General features: G+C 29.4%; 2 protein-coding genes across 4 annotated transcripts; both read right to left on the bottom strand.

Annotated features, from left to right (window-relative positions):
• Window positions 1–1,571: 1,571 nt before the first annotated feature.
• On the bottom strand, window positions 1,572–3,064 carry LOC119683998 (queuine tRNA-ribosyltransferase catalytic subunit). The gene is made up of 2 exons (XM_038097928.1): window positions 2,744–3,064; window positions 1,572–2,683 (listed from the first exon to the last, which is right to left on the bottom strand). Exons 1-2 carry the CDS (start codon window positions 2,885–2,887, stop codon window positions 1,601–1,603), a joined length of 1,227 nt encoding a protein of 408 aa, XP_037953856.1. The 5' UTR covers window positions 2,888–3,064; the 3' UTR covers window positions 1,572–1,600.
• A 4,272-nt stretch (window positions 3,065–7,336) lies between these two features.
• LOC119679540 (protein aubergine-like) lies at window positions 7,337–17,253 on the bottom strand. Of its 3 annotated transcripts, XM_038091953.1 has the most exons (14): window positions 17,095–17,253; window positions 13,562–13,677; window positions 13,260–13,416; window positions 13,031–13,159; window positions 12,928–12,954; window positions 12,827–12,847; window positions 12,228–12,721; window positions 11,552–11,744; window positions 11,364–11,491; window positions 9,696–9,850; window positions 9,535–9,632; window positions 9,243–9,474; window positions 8,352–8,462; window positions 7,337–8,290 (listed from the first exon to the last, which is right to left on the bottom strand). In XM_038091953.1, the coding sequence occupies exons 2-14, from the start codon at window positions 13,661–13,663 to the stop codon at window positions 7,387–7,389; spliced, it is 2,751 nt and encodes a 916-aa protein (XP_037947881.1). In that variant the 5' UTR covers window positions 13,664–13,677; window positions 17,095–17,253; the 3' UTR covers window positions 7,337–7,386. The 3 variants fall into 3 exon arrangements, with proteins under 3 accessions (XP_037947881.1, XP_037947880.1, XP_037947879.1); XM_038091952.1 differs by having other exon boundaries at window positions 9,243–9,632; XM_038091951.1 differs by having other exon boundaries at window positions 7,387–8,290; window positions 9,243–9,632; window positions 16,995–17,253.

Here is a 17,253-nt window from a genome sequence, read left to right as displayed (position 1 = left end):
GATTGAAGTAGTAACATCCAAGTATTGGACGTTCAAGTATTAGGTTTTAGAAAACCACAGTTAGATTAACCTGCAACTAAATCGCATTGAGAACACAAGGTTCCTGACTCTTGATATAGACTCACTATTTCAAAACCCAGTTTCTATCCTAAAGCCTTTTATATCCACTGAAAAGGTGTCACGACAAATTACAGCAACATCAAAATCAATTGTATACCTATGTGATAAAAAATGAAATGAATTTCTTTTAAAATAGTTGAAATATTTTCTGTTCCATTTATTTTCATCGTTAGAATATTGATGTGTTGACCGATTATATACACTATATTTATAAGACATAATGAATATCTTTTTTGAGTTCTTAAAACTTTATTTCGTAGTCAGTAGTCAGTTGCAGAACTGACTACTTGAGGTACAAGCAAAAAGTTCTTTTACTTGATGTTACCCTGAACATTAATCGAAAAACGTTGTCAAACATGTTCTCTTATGTATAAAAGAAATGAAAACCATCATCAAACTGATTGATAGTATATTTAAGATGGACTTTTTGAGATTTAGATTATTAAAATGGCATTGTCAGGTTAGACTCAAGAAAGAAAACATTAAATTTAACTACGATCATTATGTTTAAATATTGCAGTTTTATGTTTCCCGTTCAATTTTCTTTATGAAAATAGTTTCAGAGTATTCTGTGTTATATTAGAAGTTTTTAGAACCTTATGTTGCTTAGACAAGTGTATCTCTCTAAAAACTTAGACCTAGGCATTTCATATTATCTGCCCATTCTATTTTTATATTACTGGCTTATATTTTTCTTGGATTTTGGTTTCCACATCTTGCTTTCATTTCTTCACCATTTGCTTTAATTATCCACCTTCTGAAATATCTCATTAATGTAATACTTTTTTGCATCAGCTGCTTTTTTCGTAAACTATGTATATTGTTACCCCCAACTTGTTTCTTGACCTAAGCAACATTCTTATCTTGAACCACTTTTTAGTATAAGACTATAGGTTTTTTCTAAACTATATTTATCCCTATATATATCTAACCTGTGCTAACAATGCTGGATATGAGCATTCTAACCTGTACCGCTTAAAATTTATGAGAACGAAGTAGGAAACAACAGAAGCAGAGTGCGACCAAGAAAACGATGGAAAGACAGTGTCCAGCAAGACTTAGAAGAAATGAACATAAGAAATTCGAAAACAAAAACAAGAAAACAATAGAAGACTGTTGCTAAACAGACTTAGGTCCTACATGGACTGTATAGTTACGGATGATGGATGATATATCTAACCTATAACTATACTAACTATTACTATACATCGCTAACTATTGTTATGTTCTAAATTACTTTATTATCTAAGACAGCATTTCTATGTTCAATTTCGAACTCCTAAGGGTAGCTTTAATAATTGTGAAAATCGTCAAAAGTTTACAACAGAAACTACAAACAAGAATGCAATCTGAATCTGGGTAAAATATATCCTTCTAGGAATCAATATAGTTTCAATGACACAAACATATACTTCTATTAACATATATAAATTAAAAAGTGTAAATTAATTGTTTATAATATTGAAATAGATGTTTATTACTACGTTTGAGCAGACACTGCCTCATTATTAATTTCTAAATCTATATTCACAGCTGCCAACGCTTCAATAATCCATTTTGGTATTGTTTCATTTACAAAATATTTTGCCATAAAATCCTTGACGTATTGTGGAAATTGATCACGTTGTATTGCTTCTCGCATTTCACGCATCAAACGCAGCTGGAAAGCAATATTATGCACGCTTAATAAACTGCAGGAGACACTTTCAACAGTGGCTATATGATGCAGATAGGATCGTGTATATGTTTTACATGTGCTGCATATACAGTTTTCATCGATCGGGCACATATCGTTTTCATACTTCTTTTGCTTTAAATTTAACTGACCGCTGTGTACTAAAGCACAGCCAAATCTTGCCGTACGTGTAGGAAAAACACAATCAAACATATCAATACCAAGTGCTACGCAAACTACTAAGTCAGCTGCAAAACCTACGCCCATAAGATAACGGGGCTTATCCTTTGGCAAGAGATCAGTGCAAGTGTGCACCGTACGCCAAAATTCATCTTTACTTTCGCCTCCGCTCAAGCCGCCAACAGCAAAACCACGCACTTTACGTTCTTTCAATGCCGCCACACATTGCTGCCGTAATGCTGTATCCAAACCACCTTGCACAATGGGAAATAAACTTTGTTCATCATCGCGTGCATGCGCTGTAATGCAACGATCCACCCAACGTATTGTACGCTGCATAGCCTCTTCCACACGTGGTCCCGTTGTTGTTGTCTTTACCACATCATCCAATTGCATCATTATATCAGCGCCAATGGTATTTTGTATTTGTATGGAATGTTCAGGTGTTAACATACACATCGTGTCATCGTACGGAGAACGAAAATTAACGCCTTTCTCATCAATTTCAGCTAATTGCAATAATGACACCATTTGAAAACCACCTGAGTCCGTAAGTATAGCACGCGGCCAACTCATAAATTTATGCAAGCCGCCTGCTTTCTGTAGCGTTTCAATGCCTGGTCGCATACCCAGATGGTATGTATTTCCCAATAAAATTTGACAATTTAATTCAATGAGCTGATCCGGTAACACGCCTTTCATGGTACCCTTGAATTTAATACAATTTTATTTAGCATTTATGAAGTATTTTGTAGAATACCCACTTACCTGTGTACCAACGGGCATGAAGACGGGTGTATTAACTTCACTATGCCGCAGTGCCATCACACCGGCTCGTGCTTTTGTCGCCGAGCATTCATTTAGAACTTTGTACGTAAGCGGTGGCGCTTTGGTTGCAACTGATACCGACATTATAACTAACTGTTTAAAATCGTTTAATAATATTTCACATACATATGTATATACAAATAATATAAGCAATTCTTATTTATAAACGAACTAAGTTTAATATACAATCACAAGGCAACACATCCCAAATAGCATCGCATGTGTTTACAATCCACTACGAACTGTCAGAACCATATGTGAGGAACACATGTGTGGAATGTGGAGTTTGTCACATATGATCAGAGAATAACTACTAAAATAATTTCCTTTATATTTATATATAAAACCCTAATATTATTATAAGGTCTCTGATATTAATATCAAGAACACTAAATACGAGAGGACTTCTCAACTCAAGCGATTTCATTTCTACACACATTATGCTATTCAATAGGAACGCGGAGATTTTGCATTGGCTGTGTAGAAATTGATTTTGATTTCTCTCTATAGTTCACATTTTTACGTATTGATACATGTGTGAATGTAGCATTAATCAATGCTCGAGGTTTCCAGCAACAATTTGCCTTAATTAACCAACACAATAGACAAAAAGCTTCACACATCTATTCTTCGTACTTATTGCACACATCCCAGCAAATATTTTCAATCGCGGAAGAGTCTTCCGCGAATAGTAATGCTGAGCAATTTAATCGCGGAAGAGCGCGTCTGAGAGTCGCAGACGATGCTTTCGTTGTGAGAACTTGTCCGCTCATCCGTGATTCGTTTAGAAGCGTAACAAATTAGTCGCTTATGCGTCGCTTAGAAGCGTAACAAATGACTCTTCTATCACATTTTATTTTAATTTATTTTTCATTATCGTATAAATAATTAACATTAAGTTTGTAAATAATTCATTAGCAGTAAGAAATAAACATTGTGTGGCAAACTAGCCACATATTTATTAAAATTTTTTTATTAAAATTTAATAAAATATATATAATTTTAATAAAATATTAAAATTTATTTATTTAAATTTCACACACAACTGTAACACTCTAATTGCACTTTAATATTAACAAAAGCATACATATACATAAATTTTGAGACAACAATCGCTAAACGATCGTCCAAATGCGTAATAAGGGAGTAACTTAAAAACACATTCGCCAAACAATCGTCGAGGCGAGTAATAATTGCACTTCAAGAATAGAGAAACAAAAGCGACATACATACGTAAATATTATATTTCACAAAAGATAAAAAGAACAAATTAGCAATTTTGAGAGAACAATCGCTTAACCATCGTTAAGGCGAGTCATAAGCGACGCAATTTGACGATTGGCGATAAATGAATCGTGTAAATCCTGGCTGGGATACTATATGATTTCGTACGCAAGAGTAGGGAACCAATATTTCTAAATATAATGCATAGTCTTTCTGTTTGTATATTTTTCCTAAAATATATGATTGAAAATATATGAACTTGAAAACTGGTTACCGATAGATGAGAGAGGGAAGAGAGTGTGATGTGAGTTCATGAATTTCAATCAACGAAATTTGCTTTTTCATCTTGACACGTATATTTATTCAATGTTATGTTTATGTTTACCTTTTCATGCTGAATGCTTTTAATTTCGTTTACTCTTATCACTGTAAGATATGATCAGAGCGTAGCTTGTGCTTAAAGGGTTCTTCCTATCACCTCCTAGATACATTTGCAAATTTCATGTTCAAACAACAATTATAAATTTTCACAAAAAGCAATTAAAATATTAAAACATATATATAATTTAATCAGTAATTAAATTAATTCAAACGAAGGAAAGGTTTTTATATTGATCCAAGGAATATATTTTAAAACGATGTAAATGTCTAACTGAATTCTGACTACGCACGGTGTTAACATGTCTCCAAAAGAAAATATAGCAAAACAAAAACAAAGGTAAACAAATATTGTACTCTTTCTCTTCAGCTAAAAATGCATCATTTTATATGAAATTTACAAGCAAAAACAAAAATAGAGAACAAACACAAAGCGTTCCTCTGGATCGGCCTGTTTTTGGAGACAAGTTTTTCAAAAGCTAAGTTCAGAAGTCCTCTTGTATTTAGTGTTCTTGCTAATATGTACTGCTCTTATATCATCGATTATTATTTACAACTGTCTGTGTGAACAAGTGGTTCTACTTATTATATGTGATGCTATTCCTATATACTACATAGCTCCAAACCATTTCTTAAGCGTTACAATTTTTACTAATATAAGTTAAAAGGTTGCTTAAATGCATTAACTGGTTCTGATGGCTCTTTCATTCTTAAACAGTTTTTACGGTGTTTCGGTAGCAGGTACATGTAGCATTATATTATTATATTTCTCAATAGGAAGGAGGTTGAGTAAGGAAGATAAAAGTACACCAAGCGTATCGTGTTAAAAGTAATGGAAATAAATGCTAAAGTTTTGGAGAGGGAAATAAGCTAATTAAAATAAGATGGATAAGAAAAGCGTATAGTGAGATTATCTATCATTTAGATCAAGGATCTTACAACCTTACAACCTTCGTTCAGCAGACGCAAAACTTAATTGGGCTCAGTTTTGTTTGTGTTTTAGGATGATTTAACATATGATGAACATTGTAAGCTAACGAGCTGCAGTCTGAAGCGGAAACAGCTACTTCTTAGAGTTATTCGCTGTACTCAACCAGGAAGAATAATTCACCATTTTTGAAAAATCCCCATCTCGTTTAATTCTTTATTAAGGTGTATATGCCGTTAATCACTTCTTTCTTTGCTACAGAATTACCGTGTTTTTGTTTTACATATGTTAAGTCTTAATTGGAAGCAAGCTAGTTACAGTAATTCCGTTTTTTCTGGGACTTTGTGCTGTTATATACAAAGTACATAATATATACATATATAACAACAACAGCACCTCCAACATATATTTTTCTGTCGTGTATTTATCTAAACTTTTATTAATATTAAATTATAATTATTTACAGATACTCTGCAAAACACTAGCAGGGAAGCGTTGATCATCATATCGATACTATGAAATCGATATGAAGATTTCGCTTCCAATCGCTTGGTTCAGTTCCAAACGCTATAGTCGTTAATTTTATACAACTACAGCTAATTAACTTCAACATCGCATAGAAGAAACAGATCTTATGAATGTTAAAAATCATGATTTTTAATGCTTAACTCTTAAAAACTTTCAAATATAAGTGATGCTGAGCAGGACAATGCAGCAGACATTTTCAATTGAGAAAATTGAGCAGAAAAAATGAATTTTATAAGTGATAATTTGCAAATCTGGTATACAGAACGATCAAAATTGACTTTCATCTGAAAATACAAACAAATTGATTGACAATCTATAAAATATCTGACAGTTAAGTAGGTCTTACCAGCATTAAACTCATGAATCTCCTTAAACTGGGACAACATAACCAAGTTATCCCTTGTGGTAAATTTTGGGAACGTGAAGGAAATGAAGGCAACGAAATAGCTGACTGTCCCTCCCGCTAAACAAGTAGCCCAAGGTAAAAGAATTGGACCTGAGCCATGCTATCGTTTGGTGATAGGGTACATCGTGGACTGCTTCAGATACTGGGAAGACTCCCAATATTGAATGAACTGTAAAGGTTAAATACAAGCTACGAGATTTATCCACCAACATTAAGCACTTTCTAATAGTCTCCTTATTAAAGACACTATTATTATTATTAATAAAAAATGTTAAATTTGTTTAAAAATTTATGTTTTATTTGTAGTTACTTAACATTTGTTACATTTGTTACATTTGTTAAATACATTGTGAATATTTTACAGCTTTAGTTATACCATAAATATTGAGATATTCTAGAAAAATTTATAAGAATTTCTCATTATTTTTACATAAATATTTTAAACAAGTTTTATCAACGTTCATAATTGTTAATAACAATAATATTAATAATATTAAAATTACAAAATTTTAATATTTGTATTTGAATTTGCAAAATGTTTAGTAGGTCAGGGCAGAAAAAAAATGCGTCGGTCGGTTTTCTCCTCAAACAAAACAGCTGAGCTGAATGACACATGGGCGTAAGTGTAAAACTTTGTGTAACACCAGTGGGCGGAACTACTAAACTACACTGTAGTAAACATGTACTGTAGTTCTCGACCATTGGTATAGTTAACTATTGCCATAATACATTGCAACTATTGAATAATTAAAACCGATATTATACTTTATACTTTATACTAAGTTAATAAAACTCAATGCAAATTTCATTAAATTATTATTGATAATTTGATGAAATCTGAAATGAAGTCCGTTTTTATACTTAACCACGTAAGTTAAATTTAATCTTCAATTGTGTAATGAATTAAGTAATAATTTGTGTAATTAATAATGTAATTAAATGTGTGTTATGTAATTTTATTATATTAAATTTAAGTAATTAATTACATATTTATGTAATTAATTCAATAATCGCGTAATTAATTATATAATCATGGAATTAATTATATAATCGTATAATTAAGGATCTAATTAAATGTGAAATAATAAAATGTGAAAGAAATTAAAAATTAAGATACTTTTACAAAAAGTATAAATTTCTTTCATGTAATTGAGAGGGTGGACAATGTATGCTTTCAGCAACTAAATAAGCTAACTTATGCGCATACTGACAAACAGCCGGGACACGACAGGTACCTGTGTAGTTATAGTACATGTGCGTCATTTTGTATGTGAGCATTTGTATACGATCTGGTGTGAGACCCATGGTATCATAAATTACATTATAACTCGTAGGAGAAACCGTACCCTGACGCACACTTTGCGAAACTATGAAGAAATCATAGCGTTCCGGCAATGTTATAACATCATCAACGACTGTTCCTGGTGGTGGATTATTATTGCTGAAAAAGTAGCGAGTATTTAAACGTTTGGAAACAACTATGAAAGCTAAACGTGGTCCAATTTCATGTTTTCCAGCCGCTTCATAGATTTCTTGTGCCTTGATTCGTAAATGGTTAAGCTCAGTATTTACTACTTGATGCAGTTGACCATCGCCGACACCATCACGATAAAATAAAATGCGTTCAGGCAAAGATCCGTGTTCATTTCTATATGCTCTCAAAGCGAATGCGAAATGCAGTATAATATCATTTGAAAGCTCTTGATATTTTTGGTGCTTACTAACAGCCGAAAAATATCTTGATGAACTGCGGACATCCATTGTGGCAACAAGGGCGCTATATGAGGTATTCTTATCCTTAGAAGAATGACAAACATCAAATCCAATTGTCATTAGACCTTTGAGTGGTAGATCAATCATCCATGGTATACCACGTAGTTTGGCGTTCATTTGTATGACAACTTTAGTAGCGATTGACATTAAACCTGCACTTTTTTCTGAAGTAGGTGCTATCATTTTCATAGTAACAACTTGTGAAGCTACAGGACGATCGATGCAACACTTCTTTTTAATGACAGAGTACCTGAAACATATTATAATAATGAAATTATATAGATATATGTATATTACTCGTATATATTTACTTTTCCTCGTTGGGTTGTTGAATAACAATCATTAAAATTTGAGGATCCTCTGAGGTTGCCATTTCCACTGCAGTTGTATAAGAGTTGTTACGATCGTCATCCATTTCAATGCTATATAAGTTAAAAACAAACAAAGCAAATAAATTTAAGGTTAATTATTTCTAATTAATTATTTCTAAGACAATGTCTTGTTAAACTATTAATGCGCACTGAGCAGGTGCGTTTAATAAAGTTTAAATTACACTCCGAAGGTGAATATTCTGATTTTCCATAACGTCAAGTATATTTAATGACAGGCGTCGAATTGTTAAAGTTATGAGATATGATCTCGTATTTATCTTAATTTCTTTATTTCATTCCATACTTTATTGAAGTACATTGTTAAACGGTTTTTAAGTTATAAAGTGCCATGAATGGAGACAAGAATGTAAGAATGGCTTGGGTAATAAAGCAATAGTAAGTTTTTCTCGAACTGTTGTAGAAGCAACAGAACAAATTTTACTGCCGCCCGTTTCAGGCCCACAACATTCGGAAAAATCGCATATTAGGTTATTCAAGCTTGTCGTCATATTTAGAGTCCTCTTAAAAAATCCACAAACAAGTGACAATGTTCATTCCCTTCACAAATACAACTAAACTAAACATTGCAGTTTCCTGCAATATTACTGACAAGGAATCAATTGACTTGATAAACATATATATCATATGACATATATAAGGAGTTTTTTTGTTTTAATAATCTTTATATAAGTAGTTTTAAGGTTCAAATACTTATTGTTAGTCTTTAAGCAAAAACATTCAATAAATAAATTCAATGTATATAAAAAATATTAATACCTTTTCGTCTTTAATATTAAATGATATAATTTATAGTTATTTATAAGTACTTACTATTTTGGTGTGGCCAGTACTAAACTCATATTTCTTGCTACTTTAATACACATTTGAACAAACAATTGAGTTTCACGACAACAACGTGATGGGAGGATTACTTGCCAACGACTTATTTCGGCATTACAAAACATTGAACAGTTTCTGAACTCGCGGGTCCAGTTAGCTTTCTCATCACATATATACCGAACACCATGACCTAGTAAGATTTTTTCACAGGGTAAAATACGTGCTGGAATTTTAAGTAAATCATTATCGAATTTCATATTCCACTCTTGAAGAACCTCTGAACTTTTAGCAGAAGAATTGAGACGTTCGTTGAAATTTCTCAAGCGTTGAAGTCTCATTTCCGGATTGAGCCGAGTATGATCGCTCATCGATTTCATGAAACTAAAATAAATATCAAAGGAATAACAGTTCATCTGTTGTTATATGAGAAAAAATATTACTTACCGAACGTTTGTTCTCATATGATCAGTTATACCAGTTGCACGCGTGAACTCAGGAATCAATGAGATAAATTCTTCTTGACCACCACGTATATGCTTATTGGTTGGTTTCGATATTAACATTGGTTGACTGGAGTCGGTTATGATTAGATTATAACGCTACAAATATTGGAACATTTCAAAGGTGCATTAGTATATGTACTATAAATATGTATATATATCTAAAATCTTTTATATTAGAGTATCTTTCACAATTCTAACATTATAATACATCATTTATTTGTTTAATTAATAATGAGAATAGTGATGAAATATGTAATGAATAATAATAGTAATAATAATGATAATTAATAATAAGAACAATAATACTTAATAATAATAATAATAATAATAATAATAATAATAATAATAATAATAATTAATAACAATAATTATTAATAAAAATGATAATAATAATAAATAATAATAATAAATAATAATAAATAAATATAGTAATAAATAATAATAATAAAAACGATAATAAGTGATCATGTTAATTAATAATAATAATAATGATAATCAGTGATAATGAGTATTAATAATAAAAATGATAATCGGTTATAATGATCATTAATAATAAAAATGATGATAATTAATAGTAATAATGACAATCAATGATGATAAAATAATAATGTTGAAATAATTTGGATGCAGAGCTATAACTTTTTTATGTGAACGAATATGCTATCAACGCATTGAACAAATTTTCACAGTTGCTATCTAATATTATTAACTCTTTGTCAGTCACTAAAAAAAATGATATGGTGAATATGGTTTTATAACTAACTCAACATAAAAATGAGTTAATACTCTTTACTAGTAGGCCTATAATTTCTTTCTTTTTCTTAACCAAGATAAAAATAGCTTAAACAAGAATATCTGGGTCTCATACTCAACTCTAAACTTAACTTAGCTGGAAGGAAAATTTGTTTGAAAGAGTCCATAAAGCAAGGATTGGGTCTTCAATTTCAACCTCTGGTGCTGTTTTTTGGTGGCGTGGTAATTGAAAAAACATCCCGAAAAGCACCTCGGTCCTTTTGGACGTAGGACGTATGTGATAGAAAAGTTTGTTGTGCTCAAATGAGAGTTTTAAAAATTGTAAATATGGTAAGTTTTGTTCCTTTGGATACCTACATAAAATAGTTATGTCTTCTAATAATGTACACTATCAAACTACATTATGATTTATAATATTATATTATACTATTCAATGTAATACAATTGAATATATATAAATTATATATATAAATTAAACACATGAATTATATATGTAAATTATATATATAAATTATATATATAAATTTTAACTCCTATGAGAAGCATAGGATCGTTATACAATTGTAAAGGGTGCAAAGAACTATTTTAGCCTTATTTAAATCAGAATATGAACTCTTACTACATTTTTTAATTTATAGCTATCAGCTTCCTACTGTTATAATAATCGCAATAGTTGTTAATAATAGTCGTACTATAATACTTGTACTACTTAACTACTGGTAAATTGCTAAGACGGATTATAATAAATTATTAAAAGAATGGGAACTATTTGTTCCCAATTTGTTTTATTATTGTACATAATAATAATTGGTTTTATTTATAGTAATAATTGTATATATGTGAAACCTAAACTTACCGATTTAAAATATTCAGCAAATGAAACTTTTGTATCTTTCAATGAAAATGTCGATAGAGGAGAACTCGTAAAATCAACGTCAGTTATACGATAAGTTTTATTGTTATAGTCCGTCAACACAATAGAACCTAAAATAAAATAAGATCCATGTATTCATATGTATAACATAGATTATGTCTGTTGCTTACCTATAACTTCAGTTTTAAAAGCTTTTTGATAGTCTTTAGTTTCGACCGTTAGTTGACGAAGTATGGTGTAAAGAGTATCGGTGCGCATAACTTTATGTGTAATCTCAGTGCAGAGAAGAATATCCCGCTCATGTTGACGAATGGATGTAATATAACCTGGCCAGATTTCTATATGATACGGGTCAATGCTAATCTGTAAGTATACATATTAGGTGTGAAATAAATATATATTTATATATGATATATGTTTATTTTAAAATGAATATATCTAATATAAATTTGAGAACATTACAAAGTAAGAGTAGTAGTATATAGGTCTGAATAATCAATGAATTTGATTCATAATTTGGGCAAAGGATTTTGATAAATGTTAAATATTCTGCTTCAATTTGATTTTTAAAAAATTGTACTTTAAAGTAAACTTCTTGGATTAATCACAAAGATTTAATTTTCTTCGTGTCAATAATTTTTATAATTTATGTAATCATTTAGCCAATTAATCAACGCAACTGACTCAGCACAGAGATTAAAACGTATAATATCTCCCTTTGATCTCATTAAGTAATAAAACCTTAGCTTAAACATTTATAATTTATCAAACTAAAAATTCTTGTTAGTCCTAAGAATATTTAGTAGTTGCATTATTAAATATAAAAAAAATTGTATTCACATTTACCTTAGCATAAGGATCAAAAAAGTGACGAGCTATTTGTTGTAAATCCAGTCCACCCATTGATTGACGTAAGATTAAATTCAATACTTGGAACAGTTGAGCCTCATTTGCATCGACAATACCAACATGTTTAATTTTAATAAGCACTGTCTTTCCATCACGATACTCAGACGTTAGATGGAATTCATGATAATGACCCTTTTTAGTGCCTCTTAAATCATTAGTAGTAAAAAGCATTGTCCCATCAAATATATATCCACCAAGTTTTGCTTTATGTTGGAGAATTAATGTACGACGAACAAAGCTCATATCTATTTCCGGTACAAAATCTACTCTATATTGATAAATGTTCCATTCGGGTTTCTTTAAGATCTTGAAATAGTTCGTATCAACAGTAACATGGCGTCCAGTTTCACCCATTTTGGAAACACAAGTTTGTGGCCGTGTAAACAAGGAATCCAACAACGGTGTATGCGGGCCACCACGATTACGTCCACCTAATTAGAAACAAAAAACAAACAAAATTATGTATTAAACAAAAAAATTATGTTATATATAGTATTTTGTATTTTATTTATATTCTTATAAAATATTATAAATACCACGTCCTCCATGCCCTTTGCCTAGAATTATTTTGAAAGAAAAAATTTAAGAAATAATTGGTAAAGTGTTTAACTTAAAAACATATTTATTTCAAAATTACCTCTCGGCTTAGCAGCAACAACACCAACTATAGTAAATAATAAAAAAAATATTTTATTAATTTTCTAAAAACTAAATACAAAAAAGTTAAAAAAAAACATTACGATTAGCTATGGAGTTTTCAATTTGAGTACAACTAGATGATGAAGTTGAAGTTGACGAAAATGACGACAAATTTGAAGGCGAGTGCGGAATAGATGGAGATATTAAAATACGACGAATCAAATTTGGTACTTATATAGAAAAATAAAAATTAGAATATATTTAATACTTATTTTTACTTGGTTGAAATAAATGTACTAAAAATAAATAACATATATCGTGTCTTAATACCAGAATCATTAGAATCAGGCTTTGCAGCCTGTGGTGATGCTAATATTGCCCTTGGACGAACAGAAATTGAACCGCCGCGTGGCTTAAAGGTATCAGCAATTACCGATGGTCTATTAACAACGTTAACAGAAGGTGGAATCCTTGGTCGAAAAGACATCTATAATAAAATTTGATAATTATTGTGGTTTATATTTATTAGGTTTTATTTATTAAATATATTTTTATAATAAAATATTTTTATTATATATATTTTTTGATTTCATTTTTTGGGAACTGTTCAAAAGTAATAATGAAATACTAACCCTGGGACCCGTAAATGTCATGACAGGACGAATACCAACTTTTCCCATAAGTTGAGGTGAAGGAACACGAACACGTGGTCTTACGCTTGGTTGAAGAGACATTATACAGTATATACCTATATTAAAAAGAAGAAAATATTTATTTTTTAAATAAATGATATTTACAAATTTACGTTTTACTTCTTTTAAAACTATTATCAACAAAATAATTGAATGAGAGAAAATGTGATGTGATGAGGATGGATTAGATTTAGGATATTTAGAAAGGATTCAATCTACAATAATATTACATATATGTATATTTATTTTAATATAATGAATATATATGTTTTATACTAAAATGTTTTAATTTTATACTTAATTTTTTGGTTAATTGTTTAATATTATAGTAAATTTTTCAATTATAACATATTATAAAATAAAAAAATAAATTTTAATTATTTCATATGTTTGCTATTATATTGAAAAATCAACACAAAAATAATATACGAGTATAATTGTACATATAAGGATGGCAAAAATTTAAATTTGAATTAAAAATGGATTATTCAAAACTCTCCAATTTTGGTACGGTAACACAATGGGTCAATAGGAATAGGTGGATTTCTATAAGCACCGTCGTCGTCATAACCTAAACTTCAGCACATTATAATTTTTTCCAATCTTAATTATCTTAAATTTGATATTCCAATACTATTATTAATAGTTATAACAAATTTGATTAAAATATTTGCTAATTTTATGCTAATAAACAATTAACCAATAAAAAGATATTTATTAAAATATATTTTTCAGTCACAATTAATGCAAAATGCAATATGAATTTTTGTTAACAAAATATAAAGACTTATTAATAAAATCCTCAGGGTATACTGGGTGAAGTAGAAAAAATTCAAAATTCAAAATCGAATTGTCAAATCCAAGTTAAGATCAGTGGCACTAATTAGAAATAACTTGAAAGCCTAGGATTTTGAATTTACTAATATTTATGTTTAACTGTAAAAAATATACTATTGGTTTTTATGGAAACAAATTTTGTAAATCTATTGAGATTTATATCTGCAATAAAATCTAAGAAAAAGTTGGATAGCACAATTTTATACGATAATAATAAAGTCAGAACCAAAAACAAAACAATTATGAACAGAATTTTAGAACCTTTTATTTTTTCTAGAAAAAGTGGGTAAGTTTGTAAAAATTATCACAAGAATTGTATCAATATACAAATAATTTAATGTAATTTATAAATAAAAATTATATATATAAGTAATGAATATACAAGAAATTTATATATAAATATTATATAAATAGAAATATAAAAATACACTTTAAAAGAAAATAATTGTAATTTATGGTACATAAATTTATATAAGAATATATATATATACATTGCGTATATTGTATATTAAAAATAGTATTTTAAATAAACGTTGAACTATAATATAATCAAGCCACAATTTATTATTAGAGAATTTGTGAAAAAAGAAATACAGCGCGTATAGCTATTAAGAATAAAAATATAATCAAAATGCAAAAAAAAAAAACATTATTTTAAATGTTATATAATATGTTGGTAAGTTTTTGTGTTGTAATAATTTTTAAAAAAAGAAATTGCTGGTTTAATAAAATTGCACAATTTTTAGCCTAGTACTAAGTACTAACATCCAATTGAAATGCTTATTAACCGATAACTTGACAACGGTGTACAGTGTTCATTAAAATAATAATTAAAATTTAATAAAAATAAATTTGTATTTTCTTTAATTCTCTAAATCGAACGAATTACTTTATAAATATGTGACAACATAAAAACTGACCAGGAAGCTAGTCTTTAAATATAACAAATCTTTTATTTCCGATTAAAATAATATATAATATAAAAAATGAATGTTATAAATAATGATTGCAAAAACTATCTTATTATCAATTTAATTTAATATATATCAAATATTTCCATTTAAACTTAAGGTTTTATTTACTTTATACAGCTTATTGCTATCATTATTAGCTATAGTTGCAAACTGTTACATATTTTAAATATATAAATACATACAAAAACTGATAATTGTACACTACTTTTCCGATTATTAAATATTTTTTTTATTAAAACAGAAACAGAAACAGAAACTGCGCTATGCCATTAATATTTTAATTAAAAAATACCTTAAAACTAGACGCTAATTTCGATATTTATTGAACATAAAAATAAAATACTGGCTTCTGATATAACATTCCTAACAATGGTCAGCAGAAAGATCGTGTTATATAAGCACAAACTGACTTCATAGAAATAATCTACCAAACATATAACAGATTTTTACTGATAATTCTTGCAAATCACGATATGCAGAGATGAATGGAGGCGTATTGTAGAGGAGGCAATGGTCCATCATGGACTGTGATGCCAAAATGATGATGAGGCGACCAAATTAACGGCAATTTAATATTTGTTCTTACTTTCAAATGTTAAAGGCATGTTACACAGGCGATAAATTCATCGATTATCACAGCATTTGTTGTTGCTTTCAATGTAAATTCAAAAATTGCAATACTATATAAAGGCTCACTTAGTCGGCACGTACCGTAAGAACTTAAGCCATAGAGAAATACACAATCAACCACACCTTTGTACTTGGTAGGAACGGAATAAACAAAAGCGGCGAATTTTGTTAATTTCGTTCCTATCAAATAGACAGGTTTGGATGGTTGTGAATTTAAGTTCTTACGGTATCTACCGACTAACTCAGCCTTAAAGCAGTAATTAGTCTGTAAATTTCAATACACTGATTACAAAAGTGGTAATGTTATGCTAGATGGACATCTGTATAGCGTATATATCCCTACCAATTTGGAAAATAACTTTTTACAGTAATTAGTTTATAGCACTGCCGGAATAATTTTGATGCTAGCAATTAATATGATATCTAGTTAAAAAAATAAAATTGACATATTAATACATTAATAATAATTCACGGTTAGTAGAAAAACTAAGTTGCGCACATAAGAATTTGCGAAAATCAAAAAGCACATAACACACTAAACAACGAAAGGACAGATAATCGTAAAACAAAATGGCGGAAAGAAACAAAACGAAATGAATCGGGAACTTACGATGAAAGCGAACTCTACATACTACACTAGTTGCGAAAATACTTTAAAATTGTAAAATATTGTGAAATTATATTCGTATACATCAAACAAACACTTCAATAATATTACTGAAGACTGATTCTTTCCTTATGGTAAAAAGTTTATTTCTACCATTAAATTAACGACTAAATAAATTTTAAGTACTACAGTAATTTAACATGTTTCATAGTACAAAAGCAAATAATGACACTGCATTTGTCCAGAAACTAATTGTAATAATCAACTAATATAATATATAATCTAGTTTATATACAGCACTAATATTTTAAATATATAATAATACCGTGTACTTGTAGATTAAGTTTATGCAAATGTTTTTTTTTTTGAAAATTTCTTATATTTTTGTTAACAATTAGAATCGAATTAGACTTTTGAAAAAATACCTCAGCCAACTTCACCGAACACTCCACGTACTGAACTTGCTCTGAAAGTATTCCGAAAAAGAAAAAATAATTAGCAAAGTTAGGTGCTATACGTACGAACAGAGCCGAAAACTAACGAAGTAGTTACAATGCCGCATTTTTTTGTCTTCATAAAATTCA

This window comes from Teleopsis dalmanni, chromosome 2 (genome assembly GCF_002237135.1).
Source record: "Teleopsis dalmanni isolate 2A chromosome 2, ASM223713v2, whole genome shotgun sequence".
Classification (NCBI taxonomy): domain Eukaryota; kingdom Metazoa; phylum Arthropoda; class Insecta; order Diptera; family Diopsidae; genus Teleopsis; species Teleopsis dalmanni.
Note: the sequence above shows the minus strand (reverse complement) of the source record. Positions and strands in the feature narration are given on the sequence as shown.